The 24,037-nt window shown below is 33.4% G+C and overlaps 1 protein-coding gene across 4 annotated transcripts; it reads right to left on the reverse strand.

Annotated features, from left to right (window-relative positions):
- Window positions 1-3,982: 3,982 nt before the first annotated feature.
- On the reverse strand, window positions 3,983-7,011 carry LOC112773218 (probable serine/threonine-protein kinase PBL28). Of its 4 annotated transcripts, none has more exons than XM_072224714.1 (10): window positions 6,911-7,011; window positions 6,382-6,514; window positions 5,997-6,143; window positions 5,579-5,812; window positions 5,267-5,502; window positions 5,061-5,187; window positions 4,901-4,972; window positions 4,641-4,821; window positions 4,419-4,551; window positions 3,983-4,337 (listed from the first exon to the last, which is right to left on the reverse strand). In XM_072224714.1, the coding sequence occupies exons 2-10, from the start codon at window positions 6,452-6,454 to the stop codon at window positions 4,086-4,088; spliced, it is 1,455 nt and encodes a 484-aa protein (XP_072080815.1). In that variant the 5' UTR covers window positions 6,455-6,514; window positions 6,911-7,011; the 3' UTR covers window positions 3,983-4,085. The 4 variants fall into 4 exon arrangements, with proteins under 4 accessions (XP_072080815.1, XP_072080816.1, XP_025674069.1 ...); XM_072224715.1 differs by having other exon boundaries at window positions 6,018-6,143; window positions 6,382-6,505; window positions 6,911-6,961; XM_025818284.3 differs by lacking the exon at window positions 6,911-7,011 and having other exon boundaries at window positions 5,997-6,119; window positions 6,382-6,590.
- Between the last annotated feature and the right edge of the window lie 17,026 nt (window positions 7,012-24,037).

Here is a 24,037-nt window from a genome sequence, read left to right on the forward strand (position 1 = left end):
AAGATCTGAATTCTGAAGATCCAGGTGGAAGAGTGTATGCTTTACCACCAAGCCCAACTAGAATTGATGCAGGAATACCCGATGATGCTGAAGGCCCAAAATCAGACCCATATGACCCATATCTGCAAGATGCCCAAGATCCAAATGAAGAAAACACTGAAGACCCGTTTCTCTACCTCCAAGACCCAGATACGGATTTCAGAGCTGTCAATCTAGCTTCTGATTCATCCTTCTCAGACGGTGATGGGACCCTACCAGAAGACTATTTCAAACCGTCTCTTTATTAGAACACTGTTGTTCCCACTATGTATAATTATGAGTGTGCTAGAATAAAGTGACCTCAGTCACATGCTTAGAAAATGCCAAAAAAGATAAGGCTTATCCTTATCCTCCAGGTGGCATTGTATGATAGGCTTGTTTAGATTTCGCTTCTATCTAGAGGCCTCTATATAAGGAGGTGCTCACCCCAGTTGTAATCAGATCTCAAGAAACATTGTAATATATCCACTTTTCCTATCTCTCAATATGTTCTAAGTTCTCTTTCTCTCTCTGAAAGCTTAGCTAGTATTATTTTCTTCTTCCTCAATCCAGTGCCATAACAGTATGCTCTGAGCTTGCCTCTTTTAAGAGGATCCTGCTCATCAGAAAATGGCATGGACCAGATCCATGGGAATTTCTCATAGTGGAAAAGGGACTCAATGTTATAATGCTAAGTTTTGCTCGGACCCTTTGATCTCACTCGTTATAATAGTTGAAAAGAGTGATTGGGATAAGCAAATGATGCATTATCTCATTGTCATCCTGAAGTACTGGAGATCCACCCCTGTGGTATCAGAGCCTCAGGTTGATAAGAGGAAGAAGAAGGTATTACTAGTAAAAGCAAGTAAGAGAGAATCACTAAATATAATCATGAATATCACAGACTCATCAAGCTCTTCTCAACCTATACATCACTCTACCCCTCTGAGCATAGACCGATTACCCTCCAGTTTAAAGAAAACTCTTGGAAATAAAATTGATCAGTTGGTAGAATTCACTCATGTTCCAGAAGACTCACGTACCCCGGCCACTGAATACCCTCTCATAAGTCCTTACTCTTTCTACCACAGACAAAAGAAATCAACCCTCATTTCTATTCGCCATCTCATCCATAGAAACCCTTCTCCTCCTCCCAAAGAAGTCATCCAGTCCTCTAATCTCCAACAGTGTGGTTTAAAAGCCACTACTGCTGAACAATACATAACCTTAGAAATCCCACAAGAACTCATCCAAAACTACCAAAACCAAGGCTACACTCATATGCATCTAGGGGCAGTCAGGCTCATTCTTACCCTTCATGGAAGGAGATCTCTTCCGGTAACAGCCAAAGTTGCTCTTTTAGATACTACTTTCAAAGAATACCAACATGCCTTGATCGGAGCATTAGTAACAACACTCTCAAATGGAAGTGTCATTCTTACTATAGCTCCTAATTTCACCATGAGATTATCAGATCCTACGATAAGTCAAAGGCTGAAAATCCAAATACAATTGGTAGGAGTAATTCAAGACTCTAATGCTGAACAGGCCACCTTACATCACCAAGTCCTCTACAGAGTCCAAGATCATGCTCTTGATCTTAATCTCCCAAACACTACTGGAGAAGCCCTATTCATGTTCACAGACAGTGCTGGAGGACCTGCAATAGTAAATATTCCAAGGATGATCACTACTGAAGAACTTTCTTCTATCATTCCGTTGGAATGGATTACTGATTATGAGAAAGCTTTCCCAAAAGAACAGGTTGATGTTCATACTACAGCACCTCCAACTATTACCCATAATAGTGATGGTACAGTGACGACTGTCTTTCAGAAACCTGGAATGACCAAACAAATTTCACTGCGAAGATCATCCTTCAGAAGGATCAATATGATCTCTCCTGTTCAGGTGCAAACAACTCATGATCAAAATGATCCACCAGTGCATTTCTATGAGAATGGAAAACCTGTTTACGTCTCTCACGTAAATGGCCACTTCATTTGGGATGTTGATCCCTCTATGTGTGATTCTGACTGTGACTGTGCTAATCAATGGAGTGACACTGATGATGAAGATTATACTAGAAGACGGAGGAACAAGAAAAAGAAGAAAAAGTCGTTACAAGCCCCATGCTCCTATAAAAGACCTGAGCCTCCTGATGATGCTGAATCAGCTCCAATGCTCAGAAAGAAACCAATGATCAAGAGGACAAAACTGTCTAGGAAAAGCTTCGCAGATTATCCTTTTCAGCCAGTCGATACAATCCCATGTATCGCCACCCTCAGATCTTATGAGGAAGAATTCCCACCTTTAGTGACCCAAACTGATGAAAAGAAAATCACAAGGAGACCTTATGTGATACCTCAAGGAATCACTCCACATGGACATCAAGCAACAACTCCTCAAGAAGAGGTGCTCAATTGGCATACAGATAATGCAGTCAGCCAAAATAAAGTACTGCTCCGGATAGATCACACTCTTGATACTCTTGTAGAGAAAACTGAGGGTCTCTCAGTACAATTAAGTTCTATGGCAGAACAAGTGGCTGAACTCAAAGATCGACTTTCTGCACAAGCTTTTCAACTTGATCAAGAACTCAAGGCCTACATTGACAATCGCTACTTTGGCCCAGAATTCCAAAAGAAGAACAGAGAATTGGATCAAGTCAAGGCTCAACTTCGACAAATTGAGATGGACAAAAGCAAAACGACTGTACCCCAGACGCTGTCCATAGACCCATTATCCATGTATGCCAAACCATACCCCTCATATTCACCTGTCTTATTCCCTTCCACATATTCACCACCAGAAACCCCAGATTATGACTCCATCTTCAAATCCACCTACCATTTGGCCAGGCAAGCAAACACTAAAAGATCTATTTCTCCTCAAGGACGACATCATTCGTCCTTGCCTAGGCCACAACAACCTCAGCCATCCCTCCAATCTAGACCTCATCCTCCTTGGAAGCCAGGAAACTTTTTTAGAGATGAGACATCTTCCAATGTCCCTATGAAAGATAAGGGCATCAAAGAAGGGTCGCCTGCTCCAGGACGATCAATTTATACCCTTACTCTGGATATATTTTGATCTGTTTTGGAATTGAATAAAAAACGGTAAATATCAGAGAGCCATTAAAATTTATTTTTTATTATTATTTGATCAAAAATAATTTATATTTATATTTATAGATATTTATATATAAAAAAATATAATTTATAATTGTATTTATTAGAGTTTATATACATAAATTAATACAATTTATATTCATATTTTATAAAGTTTACACACATAATTTTAAGTCAATATAATAGTAATAATTTATATCTATATTTATAATTTATAAATATATTTATTAGAATTTATATACATAAATTAATATAATTTATATTTATATTTTTTAGAATTTGTATATATATAAATAATAATTTAATATTTATGACGGCTAAAATTATATTATAAAAATTGATGGTTACATAAAATATTTTATAAAAAATTATTTAGTTTGATTAAAAAATCTAATATAATATTAAGAATAATTGTGAGAATCTTGTTTTTGAATTAAAATTTATCTCCAGTTAAGTAAAGGACAATATTTAAGTAATTAAAAATATAGATTCTCCTTTCACACAAAATTATAATAGCAAATTAATTTTGATGTGGGGTTTAAAATTCTAAAATACCAAAATATAAGATAAATTCAAAATTTTCACAACTATGGTTGTATGTCGTCATGCAAACCAAAATTACCATAGACAATTTTTTTACTAAAAATAGAAATTGACCTCGACGATTTAATTCTTTTGAGATTAAAAAATAAAAATTACAAATCATCTCTTATGATTTTTTACTTTATAAATTGCTTTCCATATTTTAGTTAAACACAATAATTCCAATATTTTTGCATTTCAAAGCCCATATTTAAAAGATTCGGCAACTTGTAATACCCGTATCCAATATATAGTTCCACTAATTTCAATATTTTATTTACTTTGAAGAATGTAATTACAAATGAATTTTCCTTTTAGGAACGCTATGCCATAACAGTAACCAAATGCATAGGCTTATTGGAAAAGTTCACTCCCAAGAGTGACGACACCAATGTCCTCATTGACTTGTGAATAAAAAGGAGCAATCTCTCTTTGAATCCGCTCTAGCTCTTGCACTATTTGCCCCATTGATGGCCTTCTATAACTCTTGCTTATGCATAATAATGCCAACCTCACCATTCTCCTTGCACCATCTTTTTCATGCTCTCCTAATGTTACATCAACCAACTTCTCCAACCCATCACTATCCTTTGCCTTTGCCTTTGCCTTCAAATACATCATTATCATTTACTGAGTTACCAGTGTTTATTAAAAAGCATGTAATGAATATACCTAATATTTATGTACCTGGAATACTAGGTTTTCTTCTAAGGTTGACATGTTTCTGTTATAAACTTCACAACCACTAATCAACTCCAGTAAGAAGACTCCAAAGCTGTATACATCACTCTGCTGTGTATAGTTTTCTGGTGAACTCAACCTTGCCAAAGAAAAATGTTCATGCACCATAAATCAACAAGGAAAGGCTAAAACTATAAAAAGAAAAACAGCATAGTGTAGTTAGCATACTCTGGGTCAAGAAAGCAATCTATGCATGAAGATGAGGCTGCAGCCTGATCAACTTCTCTTTGCAATGTGCCGAATCCGTAATCCGAAACCTTGGCAGTGTAACTTCCATCCAAAAAAACATTTTGAGTTCTGAAATTGGTGTGAACCAAAGGAGGATCCAAACTGTGAAGATGTTCCAGTCCTGTTTGCAAAGTATAATAGACTAATAAGTTGTTTATTTTGAATTCTAAAAGGATAATCAATAGTAAAGATGGACAAACCTTTGGATGCTCCTAAAGCAATGGATAACCTCCTCCACAAGTCTAACTTTCCAATAGGCAAACCTTCACTATCTGCAATAAGAAAAGTTACACATTAAGCAGAATAATAAAGAGAGGTAAAACAATAAAAGCAAACTCAAAAGAAAGAGAGGCAGAGTACCATATAGGTGATTCCCTACATGGCCATTAGGGAGATGTTCATACACTAGTAATTGTTGATAGCCATCTTCATAGTAGCCTATAAGCTTCACAAGATTCATATGATGAATGCATGATATCTTCCTCACCTGTCATCACTTATTATATATCAACATGATGTAATATGCATATCAAGCATGTCTGTTTTTAATGTTCAAATTTATCTACCTCGCCGATGAAATTCGTCGTTAGAGAAGACATTCTCCTCTTTATAGCCACAATAGATCCATCTTGAAGCAAGCCCTGGTAAACCAAACCAAATCTATCTTCACCTACAATATTACTTTGATTGAAACATCTTGTAGCTTGTTCTAGTTCTAAAATTGTTAACTGCCTTGCATTGTGTGCATAATATGGACACAATTCGTTTACTTGCAGAGAGTTGTTGCTTCTTCCCATCTCAACTGTAAGAATCCACAACATCAGATCAAATTTTAACCAAAAATCTCAAAGTAAATAACATGAAAAATCTCAACTTACCTGTGGGAGATGGCATAGAAGAAGCACTCTCAGATGTTTGCCTCATGATTCTTTTAAGACGCATCAAGCAGATATACACAATTACCACAATGATAATCACCAATAAGGCGGCAGCAACGCCACCAACTGTGGCGGCAGCAGCCCTTCTTTCACCCTGCCTGTTAACTTGAGCTTCTTGAACAGGTGTAAGTGTTGGAATGTCATTGTTTCCATCCACCTTTGCTGCTATTCCACCTGTTTCTCAAGTAAGGATCTTTTCTCATCATTCTTATGATTGATTTCTTGATGTTACACTAAGAGTATAAAAACTTTAGAAAGTTAATTTTATAATCATGTTAACAAATTACACATATCTCTCTGAACAACAAAATACTACACAGTACACACAAATTCAGAGAAACATAGAGAAGGAGCTTACAGAGAATCAGTGATAAAGCACCTGGATCTTTTAGTTTATAGCAGTTAAGGCGACACGGCCATTGCATTCGACACGGATACTTCACAATGCTGCATCCCAATTGCTGTGATCTGCCAAGTGAACCTTTCAAAGTGAACAAAGCCTCAGCTGCAGTCAACAAATTTGTCATTGGATCTTCTCATTGACACTAATTTTATCTATATATATTGAAGATCAACATGTAGTTTACTACTTTACTTTCCATGAGAAAATGGAAACATATAGTCTTTGTCCAATAATTCATAGCTTGCAAATGGAAATTTGATAGACAAATTCAATGCTTTTTGTTATGGAAAACAAAAGTTGCTAATGAATATGGTAAAGGGAAAAAGATATAAACACTTACCATATAATTTGCTGAGACATAAAAGTTGAATGAATATGAGTATGGGCAACTTTATCCCCCATAGCAATCGCATTGTCAACAAGCATCACCCTATGAACTTCATGATAGACTCTTCTTGCTTTTTCTACAAGCACTAAAACACACTCAAATAAACAGGCTTACATATTTCTCATTCTTATAAGCTCTTCAAGAGAAATAGGAACTATGCACAGTTTTATGAAACATGAAATAATCTCAGTCAAACTAGACAGAAGAGCAATAAAGAAAAAAGAGGGAACTAGCATACAATCAATCAATAATGGAGCTACATCACAAACTAAGATCTCTCATCCACAAAGTGACAATGAAAGTCAATTTTTTAGTCAAAAATAGCATAGTGGGCAATTTTGATGACAGAACTTACTAGAAATACAAAATGTAATGTAACAATCATCAAAGGGAATAGACAGTAAACTGCTTTATATAATGGTGAAAATTTGAGAAGAATTTTGAAGTCACACTTTGCATGGCTCTCAAGTTACATACTTACCGAGGAAGTGGAAAGAGAAAGCAATAAAAAATGCTTGAAAAGGGTATGAATGAATGAAGATAAGAAGAGTAAGAGAGTGTAGCACTGGCAAGTAGCAACACAAGAATCCAACAGTGGAACTTGGTTGACTATATATACTAAACAGCTAAGAAAGGTAACAGGAAAAGCTGGAACATACTTTAAACAGGTTGTCTTCATTGAAGTGGACAGCTGAACTTGCTGCTTTCTTTTGATCTTTGTTGTTAAACCCACAATATATATTTTCCAGCCTAATGAGAAATTTGGAATTCCAAATCCCAAAATATTCCCAAGGAATCTCTCAACCCCAGAGGAAAATGCATGCCACAATATATATAGACTTCTTTCAAGTACTACTTATATCAAATACCTTTTCACCATTATTTTGCAAGTTCCATTATTCCTCAGAGAAGCTCATAAATCTAAAGGTTTTTATAAGCATAAACCACAATTTAATTAGTCTCTAAAGTTGTGTTTGGACCTAATAAAAGAATGAAACCAAACACTTTCTTGTATTTGTCACATGTTGGCGTTTCAATACTTTATAAATAGAACTTAGAAGATTTTGATTTTTGTTTATCTCTTTTTTTTTTCCCATAATTTCATAAGATAAGAGCATCAGCATGATGCATTGTTGTGCAGCAAAGTGGTAAAAGAGAAGAACATGACAAGTGGACCATGGAGCAATGGTAAAAGACATAACGTGATGATTCTGAGTTAAGGTAAACTACAAAAGCCAAAAACAATAACATCATCCATGTAAGAATGATCCCCGTGGAGTTATGTTATGTATTAGAGATCTCTAGAAAGTTGAGGCTAAATCAAAGTACATAACATCACAGATTGTGGTGCTTCAAGGATCAAACTTCGTTAGGAGACATGATTTTAAGGAGAAAATGAAAAGTTATTATGCAACTCATGGCAAAGAGAGATCACGTGTGTGTAACTGTGTATGTGTGTGAGCTTCGGTAAAGTACATGCTTCTATGTCTTTGTTTTTCTTATATATATATATAATATCATATAATATAAACTACTAGTTAATTTGGTTTGACTTAGTCCTCACGTTACAGTAAGGTTTTACTAGAGAAATAATGATTCTATAGTACATTAAATAAAAATTATTAAATAATATGATATATTTAATTAAATTATTATCTAATAATTTTTAACTATTATTTTCACATGAAATCAACTCATATTAAATGACGCTTTGACTTTCTTATTACAAAATTTTTCTCTCACAAGTACAGAATACTTGTCTCCAAATTATATAAACAAAAAAAGGGCACATGTGTAGGCTCTCTGGGTCTAGAGGGAGAAGGAGAGAAGACATAGATAGCATTGCATTGGAAGAAAAGAGTTTGTTACTTAATAGAAGCCACTACAAGTAACAGTGTAAGCAAGACAATTCCATTCAAACTTGCATCAGGGGCATGTGCTGCTTTCATTTCTTGTTACTCGTGACTAGTCTTAGTCTAGTTCACAAAATTGACCTCTTTGAATTCCTTCCTTCCATCTTTCTTAGGTTTCACATGTCCTCGGAAAGTCTCCTCTCAATATATGTTACCTTCAAATAAGTTTTAAAGGGTTATTATTATTATTATTATTATTATTATTATTATTATTATTATTATTATTAATTTTAAGGGTGGTGGTGTATGTGCTAGTCTAGTTAACAAAATGGAAATTAAGACAGATGAAAAGTTAGTTGCTAAAATGATCTCTCACTGTAACTGTATGGGAAAGTGGTTGCGAGGTGAAAAATGAAATGGACATAAGAGAGAAACATCCTTGGTCCTAATAGGAAAAAAAGTAGCATGATGCTGACTTAAGGGTTGCTTTGTGGGGACCAATAAGAGTAGTGAAATGTTTCAGTCTAGCATATGAGAAAAAAAAAATTAGTCACATGAGAATAACAGAAGAATTGCTCAATGATAGGCCATTCTAGCCGGACCCTCACATGCCATAACATTTATGGAAATATATAGGTAAATAATTTTTAATTAGTTAATTTTAAATAATTGTATCTAATAATTATTAATTTTATATTTTTTTAAAAATAAAATTTAAATAATTATTAGTTAATAATAATTAATTAATATATAATATAATTTAAAAATATTTGTTGATTTATTGTTAAGTAAATTCTATTAATTATCTAGTAAGATTGATCATTTATTTGTATTTTGTGATGGTGATGTGTATGTGCCTTCTACCGTTTTCTCTTTCCTATTTTTGGTAATAATGTCTTTACTTTGTCATATATAGAGTATATTTGTGCTTAATCAACTCTTTTATTACTTCTTACTTTTTGGTTACTTGGTATTATCTATATGATGTTACAACATCCGGTCCCTAATCTATCACTCAGTCACTCACCCCAAAATAAAGTTGATAATTTATGAATTTAACAGGCATTTAACATGTTATTTATTTAAATATAAAAATCAAAATTCTAAAGTAGAGTTGAATGCGTAAGAAAGTAAGAAATTATTATTTTTTGAATTTAGATTCTCTAAATTTTAAATTTTACTTTAAAGAATAAAGTATGATTTTTTATCATTTATTTTATTTTATAGGTGGGACCAAGAGTAAATATGGAGAGAAACCATTCAAGAATAAAAAATTACATTTTATCCTCTAAAGTAAAAATTCAAAATTTAGAAGATCTAAATTCTTATTTTTTTTTAATTATTTGATGGGGCCTATATATTATGTTGTAAAAATAATTGAGTCAAAGGTAAATAACACCTTATTTTCTCGCCTTACAAACTACTCACGCTCTAAATATTCAACACACTTTTTTTTGTAAGTCTTCTGGAGAGAGTATTTTTTTTTTTAAATTGTATCCACGGAGCTTCTTTTCTCAAACTCTTCTCTTTACTTCACGTAAGAAGAGTACCATGAAAAGGGAAAAGGAAAATAGATGGGTCTAAAAGTGTGTGTTTGGAAAAATTATAAAGTATTTTTAGGAATTTTATGATGAAAATACTAGAGAGTGGATTTTTAAAAATTTTTTTAGTTATTTGGTAAAATATAATTTTTTATTATTTAATATTTTTTTATGTATTTTTGTTTAGTCTTACTTAAAAAGTGTAAGGTGAAAGATAATTCTTTATCAAATAATTGAAAAAAAAATTGAGAAGATTATTTATTTTTAGAATATCATATTCCGATATTTAATTTAAAATTAAAAAAATATTCTCAGACAACTTTTAATTTATTCTTTGTAATAAAAATGCTATTAATTTAATTCTCACCTTTCTTCTAGTTATTTTTAATTCTAATGGGAATAGAATATAAATAATAAAATAAAAAGATTAAATTATTCCGATCATGTTAACTTTAGCTCTCATTTTTATTTTCATTTATCTCTAGCATAGATTTTTTCTGTTTTTTTTTTTCAAATCATCAATAGAGACTTCACCAATGCTACTGCCATTAGAGCTCACGCCAATACCACCGTTATTCTAAATAGAAGATTTGTCTCCTTCTCTTCTTCTAGTTTATGTTTGCATTGCTTCTCTCTGCATTCTTTTCGAATTTTTCGTTAAGGTTTGAGTTTTCCTTCATACTTTCTATATCATACTATATTAATTTCTTACAACAGGGTACTAGTTTGATTAGTTCTTTTATTTATTTTGCTTGATTTTTTATATACTTGTTGTGATTATATTGCATGTAAATAAAATGTTCGATAATTTGCCTCGATAAAAAGATTAAGTTTAAGGTTCAGATCATTCATTTATTTAATGTTACTTGACTAATGTTTCTTCTATGTATATTAGTTTTATTTTAAACTTATGTATATAAGTTTTGCTGAAATTGTTTTGGCAATGATAGTTTTTCTGTCCTTAATTGTTGTCGTTCTACAATTTTTTTTTAAATATTTTTGTATATTTTGATCAGTAGTTGAAGTTTTTGATGACTTGTTTTCTTTTCCTGTTTTTGGTGGAAGTTCTATTACCGTACCCGATTAAACTAATTTTTGGTGGAGGTGTCATATCTAATCATTCATTTGGATTCTGAAAATAAAAAAATTAATAGGTTGTATAAGGTCTTGTGCTGAATTCTGATTAATTTATTAATCTTTGGACTACTTGATCTGGTTGGATCACTTGGATATTATCCTGATAAAGTATAGAATCATAGAATGTCTAAGGCGTCTAGTTTAGAAACGACTAGATGTATTATTATTTCTCTAGCTACTATGTTTAGTGTTTAGCTTTTGATATACTTTATGTGTATTTTAAGTTTGTAGCCTTGATAAAAAACTAGAATAATAATCTTATTAATTGTTTGGGAGTGAGATGCTGCATACATATGTCATGAGAGTCAAATATAAATTTAAACTTGGGTAATATATGCTGATAATCATATTGAGAATCCACCATCAAAATTACTGATAATATAAAAAGACTATTTATAATATTGAGTCATTCTCTTTTTTTATATTGAAGTTTGGATGAACAACATTTTAATTTTGTTTAGTATATATAGTGATTGTCCAAATCTATTTCCTCAATCTTCATATTATTTTAAATTAAACATAATATTGAGATATAATTTTGTCTAATATATTTTATACTAAATATAATATAAAAATTTAAATTTAATCTTTGTTTTTTGATCTCAGGCTCCTTTTTAAAACAGCCAAATATTTTGATACATACATACTAAAAGTATAAAAATATATATAGGATCAAAACATAAATATTAAAATAAAATAATATTAAATAACTATCTTAGCTTAAATCAATTCAAAAGTAAACGTCGTAAAAATTAGACACAAGTTATCATTTTATCTAACATTGTTATAGTTATTTCTGTATTTTATAATACTATTAAAATAAATGCAAAAAAATACTGGATTATTAGACATAAAAAATAAAGTTGTTTTTGATAGTCTAGAATTAAGAATTAGCAATAATATTTCTTTTTTCCTAAAATAAACTAACAAAAGATTAGATAATCCAACAACGTTTGGACTATTAAATAGTCTTAGTAATAAAATATATTTTTAAAATTTTTTAATAATTTTTAAATAATTTTTATTTATTTTTATTTATTAATTAATCATTTATATATTATTTAATTCTAAAATTTACTATTTATTTTAAAAATTATTATTTTATTATTCATCATAACCTTAATTCTAGTCTATAAATACCACGACGGGATCTTTCAACTGATTAAAAAAAAACTATTCAAGTTTTATGTTTTTAATTAACGGTTCAATTAGGTATCCTTTAAATATGGTACAATTTTCAGCCTTTTCTTACAGTAATTCAAAAAAAATAAAACTAAAACATCTAAAAACTGTAAATAGATTTAGTGTCTTTAAAAATTAAATTCATATTTAAAATTCAAATTAAATCAAACTAACATTTAAAATTTAAATCTTAAATTTATGTTTTAAATTTAATATATTTAATATAATAATATTTTATAATTTAAATACACATCTAAAATTTAAATTACTCAAAATTTAAAATTTAACTTTTAAAATTCTAAAGGTTTTTTACTTTTTAGAATGGATTAACTCTGACGGGTGCAAAAAAATTATGATTAAGTTCTATTTAGTAGTGTGTTAATGATCGAAAGATGTTATTTTTGTTGCATACCTTTCGTAGTCAATTAGCTTGCTGGGTTGGTTGCATGGGCTGGTTACACTGAAATTAAAAGAAATAGATGTATTTCTTTATTCTCATCCCAACAAATAGATGTATTTCTTTTAATTTCAGTATAACCAGCCCATGCAACCAACCCAGCAAGCTAATTGACTACGAAAGGTATGCAACAAAAATAACATCTTTCGATCATTAACACACTACTAAATAGAACTTAATCATAATTTTCTTGCACACGTCAGAGTTAATCCATTCTAAAAAGTAAAAAACCTTTAGAATTTTAAAAGTTAAATTTTAAATTTTGAGTAATTTAAATTTTAGATGTGTATTTAAATTATAAAATATTATTATATTAAATATATTAAATTTAAAACATAAATTTAAGATTTAAATTTTAAATGTTAGTTTGATTTAATTTGAATTTTAAATATGAATTTAATTTTTAAAGACACTAAATCTATTTACAGTTTTTAGATGTTTTAGTTTTATTTTTTTTGAATTACTGTAAGAAAAGGCTGAAAATTGTACCATATTTAAAGGATACCTAATTGAACCGTAAAAAAATAATTAAATATTATTTAAATATGATTAAAAGCTAATTAAAGGCTGATTAGTATTGTACAACTAGCATTTCCCTTTAAATAAACACAAAAAACACGTTAAATCTTATTAAACATTAGAACTTTTTCTGTTATTTTAGTTACAGTTAATCAAGAATAATACTGTTCAATTATTAGATGGGAGAAGTAATTAAAAAGAAATTTTTTTTTATTAATTTTGTCATTCAATCTCATTTGTAATAACTAATATGAAGTACCAAAAATAATCATCAAAATTATTGTATTTTTTTCATGGTTATAATTTACAAACAATTTTTTATACCATAATTTTTAGTACTCGTTTTAAACCTTTGATTTTTATTAATTTTTATTTAAATTTTTGTATGTTCTTTGATGTACATTATTATTTTTTAATTAAATTTTTAGTATTTATTGGTTATATAATTTTTTAATAATTTTTATTGATATATCTTTTATAAAATTTTATTATTTTTTATTTAATTTTGTATAATTTTTATCATGTGTTTTTTAATTAGTATATATTTTGTTTACTACTATTATTTTTTCATAATATATTTTATCGATTCTATTAAAAAGAAAAAACTAAATACAAAAAGAGTACTAAAATTTATTATTAGAGAAAATACTAAATTTTAACATATAAATTTAAATTTTTTTAATAAAAAATTATAATAAAAAAATATAATTCTGAATGATATAAGTTTATGACGAACAATAATTGTAGAATCCAATCCTAAAGACCACAACAACAAAAATTGTTGCAATCTTTTTGTCCAGCCAAGTATTATTATAGATCATAAAATATCTATGTAAAATCACCTATAAATAAAGTAAAGGTTAATAGTCAAAAATCGTCCTGAAAAGATTCTTTATCTTCCCCGACGTTCATCAAAGTGACAGCATAATAAACGGATATCGTTTTGCATTTTTCTCCGAAACTAGCCCTGCACATGATTCTCATTACTCCATCGCTCTCTCAGTCATCATCCATCTACCTCCATGAAACAAAAAAAAATAATCCACACTAAAATAAATTTTCTCATTCAAAATTTAAATTAATTTCTCTCATGAAAATAATGAAACTAAAAATTACAATAGAACAAAAGTAAAACTACCAACTTCAAATTAAAAACTAACATAGGTTTGCATTTGAGAAAAATCACAATAAATTTCACGAATAAAAACAGAAAGATTAAGAGAAAAGGGTGATTCACCATAAAAAATCTCAACTGATCAAGAACCCTCATTGTTCTCTTGACAACCCACGATAGAAAGACCCGCATGAACAGCGGGTGAGAAAGCGAGTCACTCATAAAGAGTCGCAATCGATCCGAAGAAAACAAAACACCCAAAGAAGAGAATGAAATCCAAAAAAAAATACGGCTATAGTAGTTCATGTCACAGTAACCACCGTTGCCACCATTATTAGAACCTACGCCACTGCCACCATCTCCGTTTACCTAACTCGTACCCATATCACAAAAAGTTTGCCGAAAGCCCTCCAAATTAAGGATTTTGAATGCTGTAAGATCTCGCAGTACTACCACAATACACTACCTCACACAAACATTTCACGCCGAAAAAGAAAGAAAAAAGAAAGAGGTTTTTGGAGGAAAACAGAAGAATGGCTGTTATGAGAGGTGGTAATGGAAAGAAACGCAATTAAATATCCCATCCTGTACATCAAATGGCGTCGTTTCAATCTTTGGAGTGAAAAAAAGAATAAAATTACGTAGTTTTAGAGTGCTTTACGGTATCAATTAACGTTCAACATAAGCAAACGTTAGTCACAGTTTACAGAAGGATGAATTCCATCAACACAATTATTATTCGGAGACTAATTTGATTAATTTTATTTTTTAAAAACTAAAATAGGGATCAGATAATCTTTAATCTTTAAAGAATGACTATTAACTTAATAAATTAATAATTAATCACTCTTCATTCTCTATATTTCCATACATATACATTATCTTTTTCTTTTTTTTCTTCTCTCACAAATCTTTCTATTTGATCATGTGGAAGAAGTGGTGCAAACTAAGGAAAAACAGGGATTGCCAAAGGATTGTGACGAAGATGAGCAATGAAAGCAACCTTCAAGTTACACGTTTTCTAAGCCTTACAGCCACTTGTTCAAAAAGGTAAGTGAGCTTTGCACACTCTGTGGTGCTGATGTGGCACTTATCATGTTTTTTCCTAATTAAAAAAATTTTGCACGTACTCTTTTAAATTTATCTGGCATTTTGCAATTGTTGAAGCCCACTGCAAAGTCCGAGTAATGAACATTTATTCTTTTGGATTTAGATCCTCTAAAATTTAAATTTCACTTTAGAGAGTAAAGTATGATTTTTCACTATTGATTTTATAGGTGGGACCAATAATAAATATGAAAGAGAAACTATTCAAAGGTAGAATATCACACTTTACTCTCTAAAGTAAAATTCAAACTTTAGAGAATCCAAATCCTTCTTTACAATAGACAATTCCTTGTATTCAATATAAACATTCATTTATATTCTTAATTCAATATAATTTCCGTAGTCTCATTTTTAAAATTAAATTCAATTGTACTCCCATTATTTTTGCTTTATTTATTTTGTACTTCTTTTCTATATTTATTTGTTAATATTAATATAATTTATTTTTGTATTTAAAATATTAATTTTAAATATTTTTATTTTAAAATATTTTTTTATATTATTTTTTAAATACCATGATAATTTTTCTTAATGAAATAAAAAATAATTTATTATAAAAATAATTTATTTAATTAACAATCAATTAATAAAATATTAATAAATAAAAATTAAAAGAATAAAGAACTTTAAAAGAATAGGATTTGGATTCTCTAAAGTTTGAATTTTACTTTAGAGAGTAAAGTGTGATATTTTACCTTTGAATAGTTTCTCTTTCATATTTATTATTGGTCCCACCTATAAAATCAATAGTGAAAAATCATACTTTACTCTCTAAAGTGAAATTTAAACTTTAGAGGATCTAAATCCTGTAAAAAAAAGCTATATCTAATACTTTAAGGATTGTATGAGAATATGTTAAACTAGTGGTTGTATTGAATTCCGTACAGAATAGTGTTTTATTGGATAATTTACCTCAACATTTTTTTTGGAAGCAGTAAAATTTTTTCAAGTGATATAAGAAACACATACATATACACATTACGTTGTATGGATCATTTATGCCACCATTTAATTCACGGAGACTGACACGGACACAGGACACAACACAATACGAGATACGTCGATATGTAAATTTTAAAATTTTACATGATACGGAGATACGCATACATATAAAATATAAAGTATTTTTTAGATAAATCGTAGTGATATTTTAATATTTTATTAATATTAAAATATAAATTAATTTTTTAAATTATTTTTAATGTCTTATTTTAATTATATAAAGTATTTAAAATATTTTTTGTTTTAATAAATAATAATATATACTATATCTAAATTTATTTTAAGAATATATATTAAGAATAAGACGGGACACACTGACACATGATGGTATTTAGGTGTGTCCAAGTGTGTTCGGAGAAAAAATTTTTATTTTTTATTGAGACACGATTTGGACACAGCAGACACGCGTGTCGGTAAGTGTCGTGTCCGAAATATATCCGACACGCAGCCACAGCAAATCAACAAAGTGTCCGTGCTTCATAGGCCACCATTTATAATTTTGAAATGTTAAAAAAAAAGTAAATTATATTTAGATCGATCGATGTTCATGCTATGGAAACTCCTATTTCTCAATTAAGTCCAAATGGAAGATGCTCGGTAACTCTATCACTCATTTAACTTGTACAAGACCTCCATTACATTCGACCAAGAGGTTCAATCCTTCAATCTGCGATAATGATGATTCTTGACGGCGAAGGAGAAAAACACAGAATCAACTACTATGCCGAAGTATGCCGCTGTTGACTTGGAAACAGGGTGTTAGATAGAGTCTTCTAGTTTCGCTATTGCTGGTTGCAGAGGGTGGCGCTGACTTTATGAATGGGAGAGAAGATGCCTACTCGAAGCGGCGCTGCTCCCTTTCCGACGTCTTCATGCTCTCTCTCTAACGTTAATTGTAATTTGTTTGAGCAATTGCAGTTCACCTAAACAAAAACAATAGCTTAATCCTAACCTGGTATATTTTTATGGGCAAATGACTTGATTAAACCCAATGCATTTCAATATATCCTGAATGTCCCAACTCAAAAAATGCAACGCTAAAGTCCCAAACTACATTTCTATATAAATCGAATTGAGTGAATTCGATTTAGCGTAACACGTAGTAAATCGAATCTAATTGATTCGAATTAAGTAAAAAACGTAGTTCAACTGAAATCGAATAAAATCAATTTGATTTGACGTTCTCCTACTAAATCGAATCAAATGGCTTCGATTTACAGATGAACCTAAATCAAATGTAATATATTCAATTTATAAACGAACGTAAATCGAATGGATTAAATTCGATTTACACATGCACCAACGTTAGGGTACATCGAAACTAAATGTTTCGATTTACAAAGCAACGAGGTATATAAAAACGAGCTCATACACGAAATTTTGTAGAAGAGTGAGATTCAAAATGGCTAATGATGAGAGTTTTGTAGCTCTTGTGCACTATAGAGGGTCAATTAAGAAGAAAACGTGATCAAGAATTAAGTTCATTTACAAGGACCCGCTAAGTTTTTTTCTCAAACCTTCTACCAGTTTCGCTGAGTTTAAAAATACTATACTCCAGAGACTAGGACTGCATGGCGTGAAACGGGGGAGAAGTTATTCTATAGAATTCCGATTTTCGTGTTACGCGATGATGTAAAGTATGATTCATTCGTTATTAGCAGTGACGAAGATATGCAGGTGCTGTTTCATTATCGCCGTCAATTTCCTGAGGTTAGGACTCCGGAGTTGTTGGCGAAGCTTGTGGATGTGGCATCTAGTTCTGGAGGTTCGAATAGGAATTTACACTCCACAGGACATCTAGCCAGCTCTAGTGCCATGCCTGTGGGATCCTCGTCAGCAGTGCCGGTGATTGCACCCGAGCCAGATTTAGTGGCTTCACCATCCTTTGTCGTTAATCTGAATCGCAGTTGTGATGCATTAGTTGGTGAGGCTGGACCGTTGGGAGAGGTTTCTTTCACGGCGCCCAGTTCTCCTCTGTTTGTTCCGGTTTTTGGAGAGGTTGGAGCACCCGATGGAGTTGAGGATGCATTGCATGATGATGATGATGATGATGATGATGATGATGATGATGATGATGATGTGGAGCCCGCAACGATTGCTGATGATAGCGACGAGGAAACACCACAGACGACTCCACCTGTGGGTGGGAGAGCATCTAGTTCAGGTACTAATCAGTACCCCCTGCACTTTCTCTGCTCTAGACTTGGATGCCATGGCACCTCAAGAGGATCCCTCTGTACCTGTCGGCTTCGGGGCAAGAGACACGCAAAATGCAAGAGGTGTAGCTGAATTTCAGGTCGGTCAGCAGTTTTAGGATAAAGAGAAATTCGTGTTTAGCGTGAAGACCTATAGCATTCACCGCGGGGTTGAGTACAAGGTATTGGAGTAGGATCACTGCAAGTACTATGGCAAGTGCAAGGAGTTCGGAAGCAGGTGCGTATGGCTCATTCGGGTCAGCCTCTGCCAGCGCAAAGGAATTTGGGAGGTAAAACGGTATAATGGTCCTCATACTTGTCTAGCCACATCGATCTCTAGTGACCATAGAAAGTTTGATTATCATGTTATATCGGCCTTCATTATGCCCATGATCAGAGCTGATGCTGCCACGTCGATTAAGGTATTGCAGAATGCCACGGAAGCACACTTCGGCTTCAGACCGACGTACATGAGGGTCTGGATGGCCAAACAGAAGGCTGTGTCACAAATTTATGGAGACTGAAAGATTCGTATAATGAGCTGCCACGATGGGTATTGGCTTGCAGATCACAATGCTGGGTAGTGTAGCTGTGTTGAGGATGAGTCCTATTCGAGTTGGTGGGCAACTGGATGACTGATAAACCCCATATTTAGGGTTTATCTTGTGTTGAATTTAGAGGATTTTGTTAACCTTTCCTTACATTTATTCAATGAAATAGCATGGTTTTATAACTTCTCCTTTAATTGTGCTTAAGAGTGAAAACATGCTTTGAGGACTTAAAATAGCTAAATTTAATTCACCTTGATTCCATTAGATGCCTTGATATGTTTGTTAAGTGATTTCAGATTTAGGAGGCAAAGATTGGATCAAATGAATGAAGGAAAAGCATGTAAAAATGGAGAACTCATGAAGAAATGAAGGAATCGCAAAAGCTATCAAGCCGACCTCTTCGCACTTAATTGACCATAACTTGAGCTACAGAAATTCAAATGATGTGGTTCCAGTTGCGTTGGAAGTCTAACATCCGAGGCTTTGAAATGATATAAGATTTGCTATATTTGCATCACGTTTAGGGGGGCGTGCACGCGCCGATTTGCACGTGATTCATTAAAAGCAAATTAGTGGCTAGCGAATTCTAAAGCCTTGTGGGCCCAATCCAACTCATTTCTAATGCTATTTAACCCAAGGATTGAAAAGGGATGAGACATCTAGTCATTAGTTGAGTTTTATTTCAGTTTTCACATGCTTTTAGTTAGTTTCTAGAGAGAGAAGCTCTCTCTTCTCTCTAGAATTAGGAGTAGGTTAGATCTAGATTAGGAATTCATAGATCTAGGTTAATTTCATGTTTTGATTTACTTTTCCTTTTGTAATTCTTCTTCTTCTACATCTCTTCCCTCTAGTTTAAGATTGAATTCTTATAATTCTCTACTTTTATGTTGATGTACTTTTGTTCTTCCATTTTCCTTTAATGCAATTTATGACTCATGTTCCTTTATTGTTGATTTAATTTGTTGTTGTTTATTTCCTTGCAATTGAGTAGTGTAGATTTACTTTCCTTGCTATTTTACTATGTTTTTCTTTTATGCCTTCCAAGTGTTTGATGAAATGCTTGGTTGGATTTTAGTGTAGATTTACATTCCTTGCAATTTTACTATGCTTTTCTTTTATGCCTTCTAAGTGTTTGATAAAATGCTTAGTTGGATTTTAGAGTAGATTTTAGTGCTCTTGGCTTGAGAAGGTAACTTAGGAACTCTTGAGTTACTAATGTCCGAGTAATTGACGGTTGGGAGCCATTAACTTTAGATCTCACTAATTGATTTGGTGTAGAACTAGGACTTATGGTCTTGGATTGACATAGCTCACTTGACTTTCCTTTATTAGTTAGAGAATGACTTACTGGGGTTGATCCTTGCCAATTCTCATGTTGTGGTTAGTGATTAAGATAGAGATCCTTGACCACCAAACCTTGCCAAGGCCTTTGTTAGTTGTTAGTTTATTTTCATTACATTTTACATTTCTTGTCTATAATCCCCAAAAACCCCAAACACAACTCATAACCAATAACAAGACACTTTATTGTAATTCCTAGGGAGAACGACCCGAGGTTCCAATACTTCGGTTTATAAATTTAGGAGTTTGTACTAGTGACAAACAAATTTTTGTATGAAAGGACTATTGTTGGTTTGGAAACTATATTGCAACAAGCTTTCATTAGAGAAATTCTAAACCGTCAAAAGTCCTCTCATCAATGACTCTACAACTTATTTCCATCGCTTGTTTTGGACATTCCCACCCTGTGTTGAGGCATTTCGACATTGCAAGCCGTTGGTTAGGGTGGACGGTACCCACCTGTACAGCAAATACGGTGGTACACTGCTTATCGCGATTGCACAAGATGGCAACTCCACATCATCCCTATTACTTTTGCACTTGTGGAAGATGAAAATGCAGAGTCGTGGTCATTCTTTCTATCTCACCTTCGGGCTCATGTGATGCCTCAGCCGGGTATACTTGTCATATCAGATAGGCACAACGGGATAAAGGCTGCGTTGGAGGCTCCTGATGGGGGATGGCTTCCGCCTACTGCATATAGGGCATTTCGCATCTGTCACGTGGCGGCTAATTTTGCCCTAACTTTCAAGGGGAAGGATGCAAGGAGGCTATTAGTGAATGCTGCATATGCAAAGACGGAGGTGGAGTTTCAATACTGGTTTGACATCCTGCGTACGTTTGATCCTGCGATGTGCGACTGGGCTAATCGAATTGAGTATGCACATTGGACTCGGCATCGGCCTCGGCCACGACCTCTGACTCCACACAAGCCACGACCCCTCCTACCTCGCCTGCCGCGTCCCCTCCCCTCCATCACATCAATGGCCTCCTACAGCCAAATCCACTCACGCTAGCTACATCATGTCCAACACGCTGCCTCTTAGCAACCCTACGGTTGTCTGGAACATCAGGCAGCTAGTCCTTGTCCGGGACTCGTCCAGGACCTCGCTCAATTGCCTGAGCTGGTATCGCAGCTGCCCTAGGGTCACATAGGATGAGATCAGGAGATAAAAACCTCCTGTCGTGCTGATGCCACTAATCAAGGTACTCATGCGAAGGTCCTGGATCAAGTACGATGTCAAACTGTAGCACGTGCTGCGACCTGTTGGCCCAATGAATGTGCCAACTCTGTAGTGTCAACGAAAACGAACGATCTCCGCCCCTCCCATCATTTGACATCAGAAAATCTGTGTTCAGGGCAGCACGTGGCCTACCCTGAACCTCACCAAACTGAGGAAGCACCTGATCTACCGGATGCCACTCAATGACAACGAAATAAATCAACACTGTCGCAGCCCTCCACAGAGTCATATGGCATGCCTCCAATATCTCGGGGTGTACCACCTGCACGACCTTCACCAGGCTATATGGCATCCACAGAAACTGCGCATAGAAGTTCATATTGTTAGTCAACATAAACTAATAACAATGCAAATACAACATGAACATGGAAATACTCACATCACCCGGCTGGAGTAAATCAATCCTCAATCTCCAATTCGCGACACGAGGCCCCTTGTCGCTCAAGCTCGGCTGATAACCTCCCCATCTGATAACCACAACATTATGTTAACAATAATTTTAACTGCTAAAAAATGGAAAATAGTTCGCATAGCTAAATTGAAACTACCTCGACCCCAATGGCCAATGAAAAACATCAAATCCGTCCGCCCGGAATCCAGGGAACCTCCAAAAGATCCACGACTGGAGGAGCTGCAGCGGACCAGCCAACTTCACGATATTTCTGTTCGCCACACGGCACATACACCTGTATAGCCATGACAACGCAGCAGAACCCCAACTATAGTGACCCATGTCCTCCAACTTTGCGACGTACGACAGCCATCGGATGTGGAGGCGGGTACCTGACTTGTCGCCAAACAGCTGCGTCGATAGGAGCATCATGATGTACACACGGGCATACCTCCTAATCGTCTCCTCATCTGCCCCCTATGGAAGCTCACTAAACGTCTCCTCAAACTATGTGCACTTCACTGTGAACTTGTCGATGCAGTTCGCAGGAGGCAATACCCCGAACAGCTCCTCAAACCACACCCATGGTGGTCGGCCACCCTCTATATATCGTGAAAAGTCTGTCAGACATCCGTTAACATACTGACCGTCGATCGGGAGACCAAGGTGGTACGCTACATTCTGTAGAGTTATCGTACACTCCCCAAATGGCATGTGGAATGTATGCGTCTCAGGGCGCCATCTCTCTACGAAGGCGCTAACCAACGGCTCGTTCAACCGAAACTAACTCTCGTTCAATCTTGCAAGATGGTACAGACCAGCCATCTGCAAGTAAGGAACGATCCTATCATCCAACATCATACCGTGCTGCCGTCTCATGCTGCTGATGCATCGATGGGGCTGCATAAGAATAGAAGATGACTTCTCACATTCGTCACAAGAAAACCTCTCAATGCATCAAAATTTCTAGTTACCACAGACATTGCATGCCATCACTTTGCAAACATTTTTACAATGAATCCCTACCAATCCTTTATAGATAAAAACGCTAACCACTACGTTACTCACGATCCAATTCTTCGTATTAACAAAAAAATTACTAATATGAGATAAAAACATGTTCTTTTTATTAACACACATAAAAACCTGTAGTTAACCCTGTTCATGACTCTACAGCTAACCCTATTCTATAGTTAATGTCTCACTAAGTCTGACATGAACGAAATTCAAATATCTGTTTTTTGACTTATTTTAAAAATCCCACACTAACAGTTCTAACTAACTACTAATTTATTTTAAAAAAATATATTAAAAAATACTAACCTCGAGGTGGACGGCTCCAGCAATATGCGCGACTCCATCTAGTCGATACAGACGATTCGGGTTGTCCTCCATGCATACAGATTCAGTTGTTCCCGGGTTGCTTTCAGAGAATTTCGGAACTAGATGGTGGGGCTGGGGGTGGGGTATGAGCTTTCTAGGTTCGAATCAACTGATTTCGATTTGTTTATATAGCAAAGATCCAAGCAAATTAAACCAACTAGATTCGAGTTATGCTCAACCCCAAGTACATGTAAATCGAAACAATTAACTTCGATTTACAAAACCATCAAATTGAATCAGCTGGTTTCAATTTACGTTGGGCTTCAATTCCGTTGGCTAAATCGAACCATGTTAATTCGATTTACTTGTATTTAAAAATTGAATTCACTAAATTCGATTTATTCAATTTCTTAATTGATTTCGATTTTTATTCAAGTTTCTTTTTCACTTAATTCGAATTAATTGGATTCAATTTACTACGTGTTAGGCTAAATCGAATTCACTCCATTCGATTTATATAGAAATCTTCTTCAAAACTTTAACGTTGCCTTTTTTTATTTGGAACATTCAGGACATATTTTTAAAATACATTGGGTTTATTAAAGTCATTTGTCCTATTTTTATATTAGGCCCAAATTTTTTAGAAATTTA

Source organism: Arachis hypogaea, chromosome 18 (assembly GCF_003086295.3).
Source record: "Arachis hypogaea cultivar Tifrunner chromosome 18, arahy.Tifrunner.gnm2.J5K5, whole genome shotgun sequence".
Classification (NCBI taxonomy): domain Eukaryota; kingdom Viridiplantae; phylum Streptophyta; class Magnoliopsida; order Fabales; family Fabaceae; genus Arachis; species Arachis hypogaea.